The sequence below is a fragment of the Giraffa tippelskirchi genome, chromosome 1 (genome assembly GCF_054371585.1).
Source record: "Giraffa tippelskirchi isolate mGirTip1 chromosome 1, T2T-mGirTip1v1.2.pri, whole genome shotgun sequence".
NCBI lineage: Eukaryota > Metazoa > Chordata > Mammalia > Artiodactyla > Giraffidae > Giraffa > Giraffa tippelskirchi.
The window spans coordinates 90,300,736-90,320,129 of record NC_137275.1 but is presented as its reverse complement, the minus strand read 5'-3'; the positions used below and the strand labels follow the sequence as shown (position 1 = coordinate 90,320,129).

At 36.9% G+C, this 19,394-nt stretch overlaps 1 protein-coding gene across 1 annotated transcript in view; it reads right to left on the bottom strand.

Annotated features, from left to right (window-relative positions):
- Positions 1-507: 507 nt before the first annotated feature.
- ARHGEF38 (Rho guanine nucleotide exchange factor 38) overlaps positions 508-19,394 on the bottom strand; it is a 139,381-nt gene continuing 120,494 nt past the window's right edge. Inside the window, exons 9-14 of the mRNA XM_081484065.1 lie at positions 19,211-19,333; positions 15,418-15,729; positions 11,703-11,846; positions 10,680-10,878; positions 10,276-10,535; positions 508-1,036 (exon numbers count right to left, since the gene is read on the bottom strand). Coding sequence (XP_081340191.1) covers positions 851-1,036; positions 10,276-10,535; positions 10,680-10,878; positions 11,703-11,846; positions 15,418-15,729; positions 19,211-19,333 — 1,224 coding nt within the window. The 3' untranslated portion in view covers positions 508-850. The remainder of the gene's footprint in view (positions 1,037-10,275; positions 10,536-10,679; positions 10,879-11,702; positions 11,847-15,417; positions 15,730-19,210; positions 19,334-19,394) is intronic.

The following is a 19,394-nucleotide window of genomic DNA, read 5'->3' as shown; positions in this document are numbered from 1 at the left end:
TGTAGTGTTTAGGGGTATGGACCTCATAACTAGATCTAGGTTTGAATTTCAGCCCTACTCTTACTAGCAATGTAACTTGGGCTAAATAAATTACTTCATCTATTTAGGCCATAGTTTCTTCATAATGTTTTGAGTATCAAATAATTTACCACATATAAAGCATTTATAATAATGTCTGGCATTTGATATGCATTCAGTAAATTTTAGATATTACCATTATGTTATTCAGGATTTTTTTTAATTCAAAACTTCCATTAAAGAGAGAGTCCACAGGCTTCTAGTTGACTGTTAATTAAGTAATCAATTTCTGTTCTTACATCTTTTTGGTACACTCCCTGGTTCATGCATATATATATATAATCTGTACCACATAGTACACATGTGTGTAAACCATGTAATGTTATGGTATATATGTGTGTGTAGGTATATACATGCATGCATGTTCAAAAGAGAAAAATACAAAAAAAAAAACATTTAAGGCAAAATGTATCGTACAGAAAAATAAAATACAGCAAATTAAAAAAACTTTATCTTTAGATCCAGCCTCATGATGATAAAGAATACATTTACCCTTTAAGAAGATCACTTTTAAGGAGTTGATAGTTGGAGCTTTGGCTGTTTGTTTTGCCGTTCTGTTTGTTTAGTGTTTCCTTCAACATGTATTCCTTATAGTACATTTTGAAATAATCTTGTTTGGAAACATAGTCTTCCTTCAAATCTGAAATGGTGTCAGTTCTTGTATTAATAGTTTGGAGGTTTCTTGATTTCTAGGGCAACATTTTGTAATGGCAATTTTATGAGGTAGTCAATCAACAACTTGCCATAAAATGAAAGTCCAAGGCTTATTTTCTTAAGCATAAGTCATCTTTCCAAGGTAGTTAGCTGGAACATAGCCTTTCTGTCCTTGAACTTCAGCTAACCACCACTCTTTATTACCACTTAGGTCACAAAATCTAAGTATATGAACTCTTTGGTATTCCTGAAGGCTAAGTTCACGGTCACTCCGTGCTTGAAAGGCATGAACTGCATAGAAAATCTAGACAAAGAAGCAAATGATATTATTAGAAGTAGAACCTAAAAATTTAGACAAACATAATAAAGATTTCCAAGATTTAGAAGTTTCCTAAAGTTACATTTCCCCAACTCCTTTGTTGGATTTATTTTGCCAAAGTATGGTCCAAAATGAACACAGTGAAATTGCCATTCTTACTATTCTGTTGGAAAGAGTCTAAATTATTCATTCTTGAAGGCAATTTGGCACTTTTTATTAAATCTTTTTAACGTTAGCTTTTTTTGATTCAGTAATAGCTAAAAGAGTCTCCTACAGAAATAGAAACACTGGCAGAGATTATTACATAATAATGTTAATGTAATACCCACCTATAAGGTGAAATGTGGGAGGGAGGTGGAATAACATTAAAGGTTCAGTAAACAATAGTTAAATTCTAGATGCTTACACTAAGGAAATTTGTAGTCATAAAAATACTGTTTTCTGAAACAACACAGGAAAATGCTTATGATAAAATACTCAGTCAAAAAGAAACCAGATGTACAATATAAGTCTAATACTGTTAGATGGTTTTCTTTGAATAGTGTAATTATTAGAAGTAGAACCTAAAATTTTAGACAAACATAATGAAGATTTCCAAGATTTAGAAGTATTACTAAAGTTTTATTTGTTTTTGTTTTCTTATTTTATAAACTTTTATAATGAAAAAGTATTAAATTTATAATTTTAAATTATTTGAGTGACCAGAATTTTTCTTTAACCTTAAAAGAAAACTTCATAATTATTAGATGCATAAGAAGCCTCTAAGTAAGTGTTTAGTCCCTCTTCCACTAAGACTGTTAATAAAAATGTTTAGTTATGTTATAAAATTAAGCAGTCAACTAACAGTATTTATTCATTCATTTATTTAATTAAAATTTACCATGTGTCTATTAGTTGCCAGATATTATGTTGTCAGAGCACTTACAACCCCACTAGGGAAAAAAATGCTGAAAAAATGGGGGTACATGCAAAAACAACAAAGCAAAACAAACAAACAAAAAACACCCTGCAAATGCAGGTGATATATATACACATATGTAAGTTAATTTGTGAGCTGGGATTTGGAAGAAGTAACCTTTTATAGGTCACAAAGTTAATAAAGAGGGTAGATATTTCCTATTCAAAGGTACAGAGATGAATACATGGAAACCATACATGGGAAAGGCAAGCAGATTAGCTTTCTCAAAATTGATGTCAGGATAAAAAAGAAATGAGAAATAAGATAAATCCATTGAGCAGGAGACTGGGTTGTGGAGCAGGGACTACAGTTTATCCTTGGGTAATACCCAACTGAGTGGATCCACTTACACACTTTTTTTCAGTAAATGGCAATGGCACCCCACTCCAGTACTCTTGCCTGGAAAATCCCATGGACAGAGGAGCCTGGTAGGCTGCAGTCCATGGGGTCGCTAAGAGTCGGACACGACTGAGCGACTTCACTTTCACTTTCATGCATTGGAGAAGGAAAGGCAACCCACTCCAGTGTTCTTGCCTGGAGAATCCCAGGGACGGCGGAGCCTGGTGGGCTGCCGTCTATGGGGTCGCACAGAGTCGGACACGACTGAAGCGACTTAGCAGCAGCATATCGGAAAAAATTGGGGAGATTTGTGACTATTTGAAAAAACTCACAGATGAACCACATAGTTAAGAAATACTGAAAAAATAATAAATAAGATGTCATGAATGCATAAAATACTAAATTACTAAAGCATGAGTGATATTTAATATAAAATTAATAATGTTAGTTTTCTTACTGTTTTATAACTTTGCTTTCAAAGAATTATATTACCGTTCAGTATGCCTCTCATAACTGAAGAGACTGCATATCAGCCTATCATCACAGGTAAGTGATTTTTTAAAAAGTGTAACATTTCCAGTTTGTATTGGTGGGCCAAAAAGTTTGTTCGGGTTTCTTTGGGTTTTGCAGAAACACCCGAACAAACTTTTTGGCCCACCCAATACTATGACTATGACCGTAATACTATATGCCAAAAATTTTTATGATTTAGTCATTAGTGAATAGGTTAGGCCACTGTGAAGCAATCATGATTATACTAGGCTACCATAAAACAATCTGAGTGCTGCTTTGTTTTCAATGCATGAATCGTTACACCTGTAAATAAATATGAATTTCTTTTTTATGTAATTTTTTCATTTCTGATGTCTAGCATTAGTAATGCAAATAAAATTACATTTGTTTTATATCATACAATGTTGATGTATTAAGAAAGGATTCATTTTGTAAACAAATGACATAAACTTACAGTATTGGTAAATACTTTACTATTTTAAATGTATTCTTTTCCGTATGATTTTCTTAATAACATTTTTTCTAGCTTTATTGTATGTATGTATATATATATATAATAAACATATAAAATATATGTTAATCAAGTGTTTATATCATCATTAAGGCTTCTAGTCAAAGTAGACTATTAGTAGTTAGGTTTGGGGGGAATCAAAATGTTTTGTGGATTTTCAGCTGCCCAGGGGTCAGCTCCCTCATCCCAGAGTTGTTCAAGGGTCAATGGTGCAGATACAGCATAAGCTGTTCTTTAGATCTTGAACTTTTGATGGTATTCTGATACCACTGACATGTATCATTTCAACAGCTCTAGCATGAGCTCCACCTCAGGGAGAGGAACCACATTTTAACTTTTCTCCATTGACCACATCAGTGATACATAGTAGGAATTCAAATATATGTTGGTTTGTTTTGAAAGTAAGGCTGAAAGGCTTGGATATCATACAAGAACACATGAGATCATCTTGAGTCATACAAGATGTATACAAGACAGATTGGTGGGTATGTATCTCTTTGCAATTTAAAGAAGTAAAGAGAAAACCAAAAGGGAGATGCCATAAATTCTTGAGCAATGGAATGGTAACAATCAGTTCAGTTCAGTTCAGTCACTCAGTTGTGTCTGACTCTTTGCGACCCCATAGACTGCAGCATGCCAGGCTTCACTGTCCATCACCAACTCCCGGAGCCTACTCAAACTCATGTCCATCGCGTCAGTGATGCCATCCAACCATCTCATTCTCCGTCATCCCCTTCTCCTCCCACCTTCAATCTTTCTCAGCATCAGGGTCTTTTCCAGTGAGTCGGTTGTTCGCATCAGGTTGCCAAAGTATTGGAGTTTCAACTTCAGCATCAGTCCTTCCAATGAATATTTAAGGCTGATTTCCTTTAAATTGACTGGTTGGATCTCCTTGCATTCGAAGGGACTGTCAAGAGTCTTCTCCAACACCACAGTTCAAAAGCATCAATTCTTCAGCACTCAGCTTTCTTTATAGTCCAACTCTCACATCCATACATGACTACTAGAAAAACCAAAGCTTTGACTAGACAGACCTTTGTTGGTAAAGTAATGTCTCTGCTTTTTAGTATGCTGTCTAGGTTGGTCATAGCTTTCCTTCCAAGGAGCAAGCGTCTTTTAATTTCATGGCTGTAGTCACCATCTGCAGTGATTTTGGAGCCCCCAAAAATAGTCTCTCAATGTTTCCATTGTTTCCGCATCTATTTGCCATGAAGTGATGGAACGAGATGCCGTGATCTTAGTTTTCTGAATGTTGAAGTTGAAGGCAACATTTTTACTCCCCTTTCACTTTCATCAAGAGGCTCTTTAGTTCTTCTTTGCTTTCTGCCATAAGGTTGGTGTCACCTGTGTATCTGAGATTATTGATATTTCTCCTGGCAATCTTGATTCCAGCTTTGCTTCATCCAGCCCAGCATTTCACATGATGTACTCTGCATATAAGTTAAATAAGCAGGGTGACAATATACAGCCTTGACGTACTCCTTTTCCTGTTTGGAACCAGTCTGTTGTTGCATGTCCAGTTCTATTGCTTCTTGACCTGCATACAGATTTCTCAGGAGGCAGGTAAGGTGGTCTGCTATTCCTATCTCAGATGGTAGCAATAATGACCACCTTTTATAGCTCTCACAACAGTGTACATGTCAAATGTGCTGTATCCTTAACAACGGTGTGAGATGAAACTTGGAGAAGTAACATGCTCTTAATCATAGAGCTAGTTGGTACTACTTGGACTGTATCTTCCAACTGCAAATCGTGTGCTTCATTCATTTCTCATAGTACTTTAGGAACCAAACTCTTGTTCTAACAAGGATGTGCAGAGTGTATTCTTGTAGAAAGGGACTGGAATCTCTAATATACTGCTGCTGCTGTTTTTGTTGTTTAGAAACTGAAGGCATTGAATATATCCATAAGAACAGAGTGGAAGATTTGGTTTGCAAAAGCTTTCACTAATATGATGTATCATAATACAGCTTCTGCAATAATCTTTAAAGAGCCCACATTAGTAGTTGCTAGCCATCTTTTGCAATTTTTATACATATTTTGGGGCTTCCTAGGTTGCGCTAGTGGTTAAGAACCTGCCTCCCAATGCAAGTAGACAAGAGACACGAGTTCGATCCCTGGGTCGGGAATATCCCCTGGAGGAGGGCATGGTAACTCGCTCCAGTATCTTTGCCTGGAGAATCCCATGGCCAGAGGAGCTTGGCAGGCTGTAGTCCATAGATGTGCACAGAGCCGGACACAACTGAAGCAACTTAGCATGCATGCATGCATACATAATATACATACTTTATCAGTGCAGCTATAGATTTTTTATCAAGTCAAATTACCTACTAATACATGATTCCTAAACATTTGTGGTGGTCATTCAATTTGGCACATATACTCTCAAGGGGAATATCAAATCTACCTAGCAAAGCTTATATTTTAAACATTCAATATAAACACTCATAAAATTTTAAATTTAAATTACAAAATTACACACTTTGAATACTTTAGATGATCATAGTCCAAAATTACCTTAGAATGAGAATTTTTCAGTTTTTAGATATGTTTGTGCTTCCATTTAACTAAGATAAGTATTTAAAATGGAAGTAAATCTGCTTTTAAAGAGACAGTAGTTGATAACATTTGACTACAAGTTAGAAATTTTTAGTTTGTTATGGATTTAACAGCTAAAGGTTTTCTCTCTTTTTAAAAATTGTTTTCATTGTTCTAAACTGTATCCTTCAACTTTCAATGTTACTATGTTTTGGTCCAGACACATTTATTATTACAGTTTTGGAAATTTAAGCCATAATCATCTGATCCTTTCCTTGGCATTCAGTAAAATATATTTTATTAATTACTTCTTTGCAGTATGTAAAGCTCTGGTTCATTTTATGTACAATATTCTGTGACTACAATCCAGTTCTCCACAACATTTCCTTTTTTTAATAACACCCCATATTATTGTATTATTGACTCATACCCAATTTATTACTTACTGTTTACAACCACCAGCTCTTTCCTTGTGGTGCCACTGCCAATTCAGCATTTCCTTATTCTATAATTGTGCATTTAATTATTCCTCTCTTAGTGAGCCACATTACCTATCTTTACTGAATCTCATTTTACTGATTTCATCCCAGTTCTCTAATTAGCAACAACTAAAATCATAATGTATTTTAATCTTCCTTTCCAAAACTAAAAATCTGCAAAACCAGCATTTACAGTATTATATCATATTAGCTCAGGAAGCCAAGATAGTGATATTGCATGAAAAATGCTCATTCTCTCTCACCCATAAAAGCAAGCCTTCATGTTCTTTAGTTAACAATTATGAATTGTTATCACGCAAGTAATTTTTATAAAAGAAAAAAGTTTTAAATAAAGGTAAGCACAAAAAAATTTACCCAATTTCTGTGAATACCTTGTTTTTCTTTTATCCTTTCTTCTTTGTCCTCTTCTTTTCTTTCTACCTACCTACCTAAAGTGGTATTAAGCATGTAATTATAGTACACATAATTTTGCAACCTGCTTTTTCACTTCAAGATATATTTTAAAATCTTTTCATGTCAATAAATAGCTCTCTAAAGCATCATTTTAATGACTAGTTAGATACATTATGGTATAGCCTTCTAACTTTTGAAGCACTGTTTAAATGATTACATGCTAAACATATAGCATTATTATCATAAGCAGTTGAAAAACATAAAGAGGGGAGATCAGATAGTGAATCTAGAATTAGTACAAAAAAACAACTTTTTAGAAGTCAAAAAGTATGTTCTCAGTATTATTCACATGGAAAAAGAAAAGAGCACTGATTCTCAGACATTACTTCCCTCTAAAACTGGATTTTAGCCATTATTAAACTTGGTCTTCTTTGAGAAATACCAAAGATTGTGCCAGCAAGAAAATGGAAGCCTTGGTCTTACTGGAACAAGGAATTAAATTCTGCCATCACCACGAGCTTGGAAGAGAAACTTGAATTTCGGAAAGGAGCACAGCCAAGCAAATGTCTAGACTGCAGCACTCTGAGATTCCAGGCCAAGCACCGAGCTAAGCTGTGGTCTGGACTTCTAACCGAGAAAATGATGAGATAATAAATTTATGTTGTTTTAAGCTACTTAGTTTGTGATAATTTGTTATGCAGCATAGAAAACTAATACAGACCATGCCATTATTATTTAATGGAAGAAATCTGAAATTTGAGTTGGGTTATTTCAAGTCAAAGGAAGGGTACAGGGGATCCTATGTGTTCACAGATCCAAGCTGCCTTTTCTAATTCAGTTGTACCAGTAATAATATTTGTGTTTATATCCATGACACCATAGTCTATTTTGAATTGGTTTGAAACTCAGAGGAAAAGGAGAACAAAGGAGCACTTTGGAAAGATATCGTTAATATACTTTGTTTTGAGCAAAAGAAAATTCTTATTTTTTCCCCTCAGGAATGGAAACTTCTAATGGACCTAATTCCCATGATACATGTTGATAGGATTACTCAAAGCAGTTAATTACTCTGCAGTAGCAGCAGCTAGTAGGCACTAGATGCAGTTTTAAACTACAAAATCCATGCTGAGCCTAAGTGAGGCACTTAATCTAAAAGTTCCTGTAAAGCCAAGTAAAAACTAGAACTCAGCATCAAACCAGCTTTAAGGTGTCTTCACAAATTTCATCCTCCAATGTCTGTCCTTCCAGGTTACTGAGATAAGGCAAAGTCAGCCAGGACATTTAATCAAGTATATGGATTTCACTGATAAAAATTCATTAGTCAGTTGGTATTTTTACATTATATTGCCATATAAAAACTCTGAATAAGCTAAGAGACTGAATAAGTGAAAAACAGGGTTTTGAAACTTCAAGACAGAAAAGTGGTAAAAACACACAGGAATGTAGAGATGAGTTTAGAATCAGGCATGGCTGGGAGAAAATACTTGCAAATTACATATCTGATAAAGAACTGTACCCAGAATAGATAAAGAATTCTTAAAACTGGATAATAAGAATAGAAGTGAACCCAATTTTTTAAATGGGCAAATACCCGAAAAGACATTTCATCAAAAAAAAAAAAAACACAGGAATGGCCAATAAGAACATGAAAGATATTCAACAGTATTAGTCATTAGAGAAATGTAAATCGAAACTACAATGAGATACCACTTAACTTCCATTAAGATGGCTGTGATGAAAAAGAAAAAAGGCAATAAGGCAAGAATGGGAAGCAACTACAATTCACAATCCTTATAGATTGTTGTTGGATACATAAAATGGTGCAATCACTTTGAAAAACAGCTTGGCAGTTTTCTAAAAATTTAATGGTGCCAATAAGCAATTCCACTCAAGAAAAATGAAATTTACATGAAGACTTGCACAAAAATGTTCATAGCAGCATTATTCATAATAGAAGTTATCCCAGATGTCCATCATTTGGTGAATGGATAAACAAAATAAGCTATATTCGAAGAATAAAATACTATTAGGCAATAAAAAGCAACAAACTACATATCCATACTACAACATGGGTGAATCTCAAAAAACAAGCTAAGTGAAAGAAGCTGTCTGTAAAACACCACATACTGTGTGATTTCATTAATACAAAAAATACAAAGAAAGCAGATCTGTGGAGGAAAAAAGTAGATTAAAGATTTCGTGGGGCTAAAAGTGGGAAAGAGGAAGGGCTACAAATGAGTGCAAAGAATCTTTTAGGGTAAAGGAAATGTTCTAAAGTTGAATTTATGTAACTGTTAGTATACTAAAAAGTCAGTGAATTGTATACTTAAATTGCATACATTTTATGGTATGTAAGTAAGAACTTAATAAAACCATTTTTAAAGTTTCAGACATGAATTGGACAGCATTCAGTGCATTGTTGATGAAAGAAATTGAATAGATAAAATATTTTTGAAGAGCAGTATGGCACTGTCTATCAAGACTTTAAATATATATCTCCTTTGATGCTCCAATATTTTTAAGGACTTGCCTTACAGATATACTCATTTAAGTGTATAAAAATAGATGAATAAGAATCTTGCCTGAAATTGTTTGAAATATTGTCTGAAATTTTAAAAAACCTCAAAATATTCTGAATGTCTATTATTATGGTAATAGTTACATAAACTGTGATATATCTGAATAATGAAGTACTATGCAGAATTTGTTAAGGAAGAAGGTAGATATTTAAGTATGGTTGTGTCTAAGATATATTGTTAAGTGAAAAAAATTATGTACAACATATATGTTCCCACTCATGTAAGTATAAATCTACTCATATAAATACAGTATTTGAAAAGATATACCTGCATGTTATCTCTGCAAAGTAGGACTGAGGAGAGAATAAAGACCTTTACTTTTAATTTACATATATCTTTCTACTGTTTTAACTTTTCACAGATAACATGTATTAACCTTATTTTTTTTTAAAGACATTAATATTAATTAATAAAAAAGCCACTAAAGAAAAAAAGCAAGTTTAAAAAAAGGAACCAGTTAATTGGTCACCACTGGGGATTAACAAATATATTGAAACTTTCTGAGGTAGCAAAAGGAACCCTGTATAGTAGTTAACTCACCATTTTGGGAAAGGATTATGCCAACAGACTTTGTACTGATTAAATGGGGGAATGGTAGCTTTTAAAAGTTTCAGTATATAGTATATGTCATTATATGGTGGTGTTATGCTAGAGATTAAAAACAACCGATTCATAGATAGCTCACTTACACATTATCTCTAATCCTCCATCAATTTGGTCAAGTGGGAATTACTGTCTTCTTTTCCTCATTTGAGTTAACAGGCTCAGAGGATTAAATCCCTTGAAAAAGGTACACAAAATGGAAGCTGACACTTCAGAGTCTCACAGTAAGAGAGAACATATTTCATGATTTGAACAGCCAAGCATCTTCACATCAAGATTCAAATTCTTACCTGTTCATCTACCTCTTGAAAACTGTCAACGTCAGTACCATTTGTTTCAGACTTCCCACATGTTCCACTAAGAGATGAGCTGCTACCACTTATGCTCCCTTCTGGGGTGCCTGTGACACTCTCCCTGGCTGGCCGTGAGGACACAAAGAGGCTGATGTTATCAAAATCATCATCACAGAACCTGTTCTCAGCATCCACCTTCTGCAATCTTGCGGGGTTGTAGGGTTTTAGGAAGGAGGAATACACATATCCTTTTATAACTGGGTAGGGAATAAAAAGAAGAAACAAGGTTACTTATATACTCTTTCCAAACAGTTGCACTTGGAGAAGCACACAGAAGCCCCTGGGAAGATCTCAAGTAGTAGAGAGGTGGAAGTTCTTTGCATCTTATGCAAAAAACTCACTTCCTGTGTCAACAAGCCACCTGCTGGTACTCCCCAGTGGATCTTTCTGTTCCATCACAGCCACCAACTCCCCTTCCAGAAGATTGATGTCATATTCTTGTGTAGCATTGCACTTGCGCTTAGCTTGGTAGAGTTCCTCCGTGCTGTATGTGGATAGAAGTTTGGAGCGGTGAGTGTCCGTCTGGCGTGGCACTTCTGGCTGGAAAGTTAGGAGAGATTTTTTTTAGACAGATGTATAATAAAATCCTCACAAATAAATACTGGTAAGTATTTCTTCTCTGGAGATTTTTTCAAATGTTGAAGCCATACATTAATTCGGGATTATTTCAATGTTGAGGCATAGATCAGGCTATTATTGTGAAAGTATTTAGCTGAGTTATGCGGTGAAAAATTCTCTAGTTAGCACATGAGGGCAGTGTTGTCGAGAAGAAAGAAAATTTGGCTGAGAATAAAAAGGCAGAGGTTCTAATCCTTCTTGGTTGTTGAACATTTTTAAATTTTTTGCCATGTTGTAGGCACTTAGGTATTAAGCACTTGATAAATAATATTTAATTAATTAAATTGTATATGTGCATGTATTTTTCTGGGAAATAATATCAGTAAATTAGAAGAAGTCAAGAGGCTTGGCCGCTGTCCCAGCTCTACTACTAAGTAACATTGAGAAAGCCACTTCATCTCTGCAGAATGGGATTCCTTATCTAGAAAAATGTAAGGTTTAAACTGTAATGATTTTGCTCTATAAAATTCTGTTCGTTCACCTACCAGGTATTTATACAGAGCCTACCTGTGTCAAGCACATTTAGGCACTTGATTTGTATACATCTTGTACAAAACAGATAAAAACCTATGACCTTATGGAGTCCATAGTGCAGAGGGTAGAAGTAAATGAGAAATTCTATGTGTAATAAGTAGGTAATTATAAGATATTAGAATGAAATAAGTGATATGAAAAATGACATACTATGATTTGAACAAGGAAAAGAAGTGATAGTCATCATTGTTATTGAATGCTACCAAACTCACCAGAGTTTGCACAGGCTTCTTCTTTTCAAAACTAAGTTTCCTCTCAATAAAGGTAGCATTGTTATCCTTTACAAAATTCAGGTTTTGAACCTCTTCTAGTACTCGATTCTGAATTTCAGAAATGCTTGAAGCCAACCGTGGTACCTAAAGGTAGAAATGATATGACATTTCTCTTGGGACACTCACTCTAGGGAGACTCTAGTCACTATAGAAGAAGTCCAGTTGCACTGGATCCACCATATTGAAAGACCATGTTGAAAGATCCAGTGGGAGTGGGGTGGAAGGAGTGGGGTGTCTATGCAACCCCAGATATTCCAATCTCCAACTGCTTGAGTCTTCTATCATCGTCCAACCACCAACCTTAGACAATGGCTTGAGAAAATCTTTGTGACACTTCAGCCCCAGTTATTATCTGACTGAGACATTGAGAGTGATTACCTGACCCCAGTGAACCCCAGAACTATTGAGAGACAATAATAATAAATGACCATTGGTCGTTTCATACCACCATGTTTGGTGTAAACTGTTATGCAGATATAGACAACTGGAACTGTTTTGAAGCAGTTGGATCCCAAGATTCTTTCTCCATCTCAGTGAATGTTGGTGACTTCCATACTTTAGCAGAAGATGGAAGTTTTCTTCTCTGCAAATGGTAAAATGGAGAGTCTCTAGACTGGGACACTAAGCACAAATGACAGTGGGGACCCAATTTAGAAAGAGGGTAATTAAGTGAGTGGATATAGACTGGATCCAGAGACCCTGCCAACCAGGCTTCACAGTCAACCATTACCCTTCAGGCAGAAAACTTGAAAGGACATCTCTGAAGATTCTGAACAACCCAAGAGGAAAGACCTATTGATGGCTGTCCCACCTATTGATGGGAGTTCCCAAATGAAATTGCAATCAGATTGCTCCACACACTAGAGAACACTCAGAAATCTCCTAAAGATATTAATACATTTGCTCACATATAAAATCACTCTGGCACTATTTGTCTATTACAAGAAAAAGATTGGAAATAGCTCATATATCTATCAATGCTGCTAAGCTGCTAAGTCGCTTCAGTCGTGTCCGACTCTGTGCGACCCCATAGACGGCAGCCACCAGGCTCCGCCATCCCTGGGATTCTCCAGGCAAGAATACTGGAGTGGGTTGCCATTTCCTTCTCCAGTGCATGAAAGGGAAAAGTGAAAGTGAAGTCGCTCAGTCGTGTCCGACTCTTAGCGACCCCATGGGCTGCAGCCTACCAGGCTCCTCCATCCATGGGATTTTCCAGGCAAGAGTACTGGAGTGGGGTGCCATTGCCTTCTCCATATCTATCAATAGGGACAGATTAATATACACAAGAATACATGCTGTGTGATTTCATTTATAGAAAATACAAGCCAGGCCAAACAGTCTATGGTAATATAAGTCAGAAGAGTGGTTACCTTTGGAGGACTGTAATCTAGAAATAATAGTTCCCTAACAGGGAACCACAAAAGACTTATATCTAGATCTGGGTGGTGGTAACTCAGATGCATATATGTGCAAATATTCATTGAGATATACACTTCAGATAGATACATTTTACTGCATATAATCTTATAGGCTACACTTCAATTTTAAAAGTTTAAAAATAGGGGGGAAATTAAAAAATTAAAACAGGGGACTGATCAGAGAAATGCAAATCAAAACCACAATGAGTTATCATTTCATATCCACTAGGACAGCCATAATTAAAAAAAAAAGACAGATTGAGGAAATTGGAACCCTCAATCATTACTATTGAGAATGTAAAATAGTGCAACCACTTCAGAAAACAGACTGGCAGTTCTTCAAAATGTTAACACAGAGTTAGCTTATGATCCAGAAATTCCACTCCTAGGTATGCACGCAAGAGAGGTGGAAACATATATCCATTAAGAACTTGAATGTTTATAGCAGCATTATTCATGATAGCCAAAAAGGAGAAATAACCCAAATGTTCACCAACTGATGAATGGATAAATAAAATGTGATATACCCATAGAATGTAATATTTGGCAATAAAAAGAATTAAGTTGTAAAACACATTGCAACATGGACAAAACTTGAAAACATTACACGAAGTGAAAGAGGCCAGTCACAAAGAACCACATGTTGTAAAACTCTCTTTATACCAAATGTCCAGAATAAGCATATCTGTAGAGACAGAAAGGAGATTTGTGGTTGTCTGGGGCTGGGGAGGCTAGGGGAAAAGTGGAGTTGCTGCTAATGGCACAGTTTCTTTTGCGGGTGATGACCATTTTCTACAATTGTGATGGCTGCACGATTCTTGTGAATCTACAAAAATCATTGAATTGTATATTTTAAATGGGTGGAGTGTATAGTATGTGAGTTATATCTCAATAAAGTTGTTACCAAAAATATTGTACAACTATGCAGTAGACATATAAAGAAGTAAAAGAAATGATGAGGCTATGTATGTACTGACATTGATGTTAAACACAAGCTGCAGAAGGGTACTATAGTTTGTGTAAGAAATAAAATACATATTTGCATTTATTATACTTTTAATGGCACAATAAAAATAAACTAATATTAATGGGGGTGATGGCAGATGAGGTGGTTTGGAGTCAGAATGGGTGTGAGACTACTTATACATTTTTACATAGCTTTTTCTCTTGAGCCAAGTAAATGTAGCACCTATTTATCCAACTTAACTTAATTCAGCAGATAAGTTAAAAGTTAATTATACAATATATTTTTCTCCAAATGTCCATTAAATATCTAACCAGCTGAAAGATAAGTAATACACTTGAAAGGCCAGGTAACAAAGCTAATTTTTTTTAAGTTGATATTAGGCTGTAAATATCTTTCTTCTTCTTCAGAAAATGATTATAAAATTATACCCTAATGGAAAGTTAAGATATATAGATATAGGTATATATTTTAAGTATTAATATATCTATGTTTTATATATGCATTCATGCTCAGTCCCTTCAGTCGTGTCCGAGGCTTTGTGATCCCATGGACTGTAAACCCCCAGGTTCCTCTGACAGTGGGATTTTCCCAACAAGAGTACGGGAGTGGATTGATCGCCATTTCCTCCTCCAGGAGATCTTCCTGACCCAGGGGTGGAACCCACATCTGCATTGCAGGCGGCTTCTTTACTGCTGAGCCACCAAGAAGCCCTGTTTTATATATATGCACATATTTCACACACACACACACACACACACACACACACACACACACACACACACACACACACACACACACCAGGCAAAAGCAAAACAAAGGCCGGTTTGATGAATATCCTATTTCTGTCACTACACTGAGCTGGCCTTTTTTTGCATCCATGTCTTAATCCTGGTTAACATTTAGAAACTGTTGAATAGGAAGATAATACAAAATATAAATTGATAAGCTTCAAGATCGCATCAGGCAGATGGAGCTACATTGACTCCGCCAACGAAGGGAGCCAAGCTGAAAGATGTTTTGTGTTTGAAACAGAATCTCCAGAAAGAACTCCGTGTGTGTAAGTCACAGTAAACCGGCACCAGGAAACTTGCTTGTAGCTTCCTGTGGGGAAGAGGGATAAGGAGCAGAACACTCTGACTGGCTTCAGTTAAAACGCACACCACACACATGCATACTACACTCAGGCACGCTATGAGTAGGCTGCTTTGCACGGCGTGGTTTCTGACAGATCCCGTAGGCCAGAGTGGCCGAGGGCTGGTGCTGTGCTTACCGGCACCGTGGTGGTGTGAACCCGCTGGGCCACGATCATCAGGTCCCTGAGCAGGGTGACGAAACTGCACAGACAGTTCAGGAGGATCTTCCGCGCGGCCAGATTGAACACCTGGAGCTCTTCCACCAGCTGGGCATTGAGGGCCTCATATTCCCTTTTGGCCAAGTCTGACTCATCCGCCGCCGCCCGCTGCAAGTAGCTGTTATAGTCCAGCAGTTTGTCATAGCGTTTCTGGATTAGCTTCTGAGGCCCTGGGAACAGGGACAGCAGGACTGACAGGGGCGTCAGGACGAGTTTCTGTAAATGAGCTGCCTGTCAAAAGAGCAAAACAACCCCATCACAGAGAGGAACACCCAATACCAAGCCCGGAGCTGTTATCAATAGGCTTACTTCCTCCTTGCCGGAGCACAAAGGAAGGCAGGAAAGTACCTAGCCAAGTTCGAAGAGCAAGGGATCATGCTGTGGGTTGTTGTTGTTTTTTTTTTTTTGTCGTCTAGCTAAACCTGTGCAAGGACCTAAAATAGCAACTCTGGACTCTAACGTTGGAACTGAAGAGTGAACAGAAAGAAGAATACAAAAGTTGAAACCTGCACAGCCAAACTACGCTCCACCCTTCTCTCCACAACCATTGGTTCTGTCAGTGGGGTCATCTCCCTCCACACTTTCCCCTTCCCCTTCTTTCTAATCTCAGAGCCAAGTGGAGCTCCTCCCGAATATAGGGTTGCACGTAATCTCCACTTGGGACTACCAAAGCTGTATTATTAATAATGCACATATCATTCGCTTCCTTTGCTAGCAATAAAAGGGAGACAGCTGGTCTTAGGAGAGGCTGTGTCCTGTTCCTCCCACACCTGCACCGCCCCCTTCCCTGTCTACCCTGCTGGTTAATTTTGGTAGTGCAATTGTATCCTCTATACAGAGAGTACCCCTTACTACAGGTATTTTGTTCCTGTTACAGAAATGGCCAGATAGTTTTCGCTTCCTCTTTAAATACCTTGCAGGATTAAGCTGATGCTGATCCAGTGTCCTAAATTGTTTCATTTGTGGGTCTGAGTCATTGAAAATGAACATGGAGCTAGAATCGCTGTCTAGCTCCATGCCAGCACCTGAGCAATCTAGATGTAATTTCTTTTGTTTCCTCTTGCCTCCCCACTGTTCTGAAGTCTCTTATGTTTACTAACTACTCAGCTTTTCCCTTTATAATATATGCTTGGGTGTCATGATTAGGCTATAGCAATCTGGAAAAAGATTTCTCTTTTGTACCCTGAAAGATGTTCTAGGGAGTCAGCATCTGAGCAGCAGTTTGTATTAAATAACTTATATGATCCCTGGTAGGGCTTCCCAGGTGGTGCTAGTGGTAAAGAACCTGCCTGCCAGTGCAGGAGACTTGGGTTAGATCCCTGGGTTGGGAAGATACCCTGGAGAACGACATGGCAACCCACTTCAGTATTCGTGCCTGGAGAATCCCATGGACAGAGGAGCCTGGCGGGCTGTAGTCCATAGGGTCACAAAGAGTCGGACATGACTGAACAACTTAGCAGGCACTCATGACCTCTGGTAACTTTGAACTCATGGGAACTGGAGAAGAGGAGGGAAACCAATCTCATATTGGCACCAGCAATAGCCAGCACAGATTAAATTTGATATCTAGCTTATAAAATAATCAATATACACCTGCAGATTATTTAATGAGTCTGTCAACAAGGCAAAGAATCTGTTTACTGTTCTGGGATGAATTACTATGTTTGTGACATAGTTGAATGAATAGTCTAATTACAATGCTCAGTCACTCAGCCATGTGCGACTCTTTGTGATCCCATGGACTATAGCCTGCCAGGCCCCTCTGTCCATGGAATTTTCCAGGCAAGAATACTGGAGTGGGTTGTCATTTCCTACTCCACTAATTACAATATTAGAATATAGTTACAATATATATGTTCTGTGACTCACAGACATGAACCAGTTCATCTGTACATAGGAATTATGATTGGAACAAATAAGAATCAGATTTTATTCTAATATTTTGTGCTATACAAAATGTGTAGATAGATATCTCTCATGGTTAGATAAAAACAATTGCTCTACCTTTAGATAGATTTTAGTGCTTAATATTTGATTTTTTAAAAAGAGTTCAATACACTTTATTCATACAAAGTTACTTTTATATTGAGCTTTCTGATTTAGCCTAATTTATCATCCTGTGGTTTTACACAAGGTAGGGAAGGACACCTTATCTCTTCATTCTGTCAGGTTCTGAAACATGCTTGATGATGGGGAAGCTATATACTATGGTCTTACAGGGTGTTCAATAAATATTTATTACCTTAATGAGTCAGAATTAAACCAGAGAGCAAACCCATGAGGACTTTTCTAAAACGTGCTCACTGTAATTAAGCCCAGAAAACATATAAAGAACTAGGCACATTTTTCCCATTTAACATGTTATAAAAACTCTCTCCTTTCTCCTTCTCTCTCCCACCCCCTTCCTCCCTCCCATCCATCTAATCTACCATGTTAGTTTCAGACGTAATCATGACTTTCCATTACCCAGTGCCAGGAAAGCTAGATGCTTCTGGATGTTTTTCTACTGGAGTGGGTGTTTGTATCACTTCCCAGGATTGGAAAACATGAGATGGCAGACATTTACTGGGGTTCAGAGCCTGGTAGGAAAGCCAAATATCCTCCAATACAAGGGCCACTCACGTCTGACCCCAAATGCCAATAATACCAATACAAAAAAAAATGTCATTTTCAAAGACCTTCAGGATGATGGAGGAGTCTATTATATATTTGATATAGTACTTGAAATATTACTATGAAATAATTATACCTATCTAGCCCAAGATACTAAATTAAAATATTACTCAGACTAGTTTGCTGCCCAAATATTTTCTTGCCTCAAGCATGTTTTTAATGATTCCCAATTTTTGCTTTATAATTCTGTATATTTTATATAATTCTTAAGAAACAAATATTTTACCACAGAACAGAAGATCTATGACTCTTAAATAAAAGCCCTTTTTGAATAGAAAGGCGTTACTTGGCTTCACTGGTAGCTCAGCTGGTATAGAATCCTCCTACAATGCAGAAGATGCCTGGTTGATTCTTGGTCGGGAAGATCTGCTGGAGAAGGAGTAGGCTACCCACTCCAGTATTCTTGGGCTTCCCTGGTGGCTCAGATGGTAAAGAATCTGCCTGCAATGTGGGAGACCTGGGTTTGATTGCTGAGTTGGGAAGATCCCCTGGAGAAGGGAACAGTTACCCACTCCAGTGTTCTGGTCTGGAGAATTCCATGGACAGAGAAGCCTGGGAGGCTACAGTCCATGGAGTTGTAAAGAGTTGGATACAGCTGAGCGACCATCACTCTCTTACTTTTCAGTGTATAGTATGTTAATAAAAGTCATCCTCACAGAATATCTTCACTCCTCCTGTAAAAACTCTGGCATTTCCAGCGACTCCTCTAAGAAAATCACAGCTTTCTAACTTAATAAATCCCTAATATGCCATATGCAGACTTAAACTAAATGTTGATTTTAAAAGCTGCACAGACACTGGATATCCCACAAACACAGTCTGGAGCCCTCTTAAATTTTGATTAATATAAAAGCCTCACAAATCCACTTCAAAATATTTAATGATAGAAAAAAACTCCTGTTTAAATCTACTAATTTTGACATTAGTATTTGCTTTAGTGCATGTTTTATTTTTAGTTCCAAAAAAGTAAATGAAAAGCAGCTTTTCTTCTCACCCTACTATTTCCATTTGCATTCATCAATGAATATAAATAACTTACAAAGTCTTCAGAGGGATTTGGGGCATTACTTGGAGACTCTGAATAGCTGCTCTCCTCCTCATCTTTGTTGTGTGAAATCTCCTGGAGCTCCATCATGCTCTGCAGAGCTAAAGGCATAGCATCCTGGAAGCCAAGAGCAAAGTTACCAAAAGTGCAAAGTTCTGAAGTCAGTACAAGGAAGTGC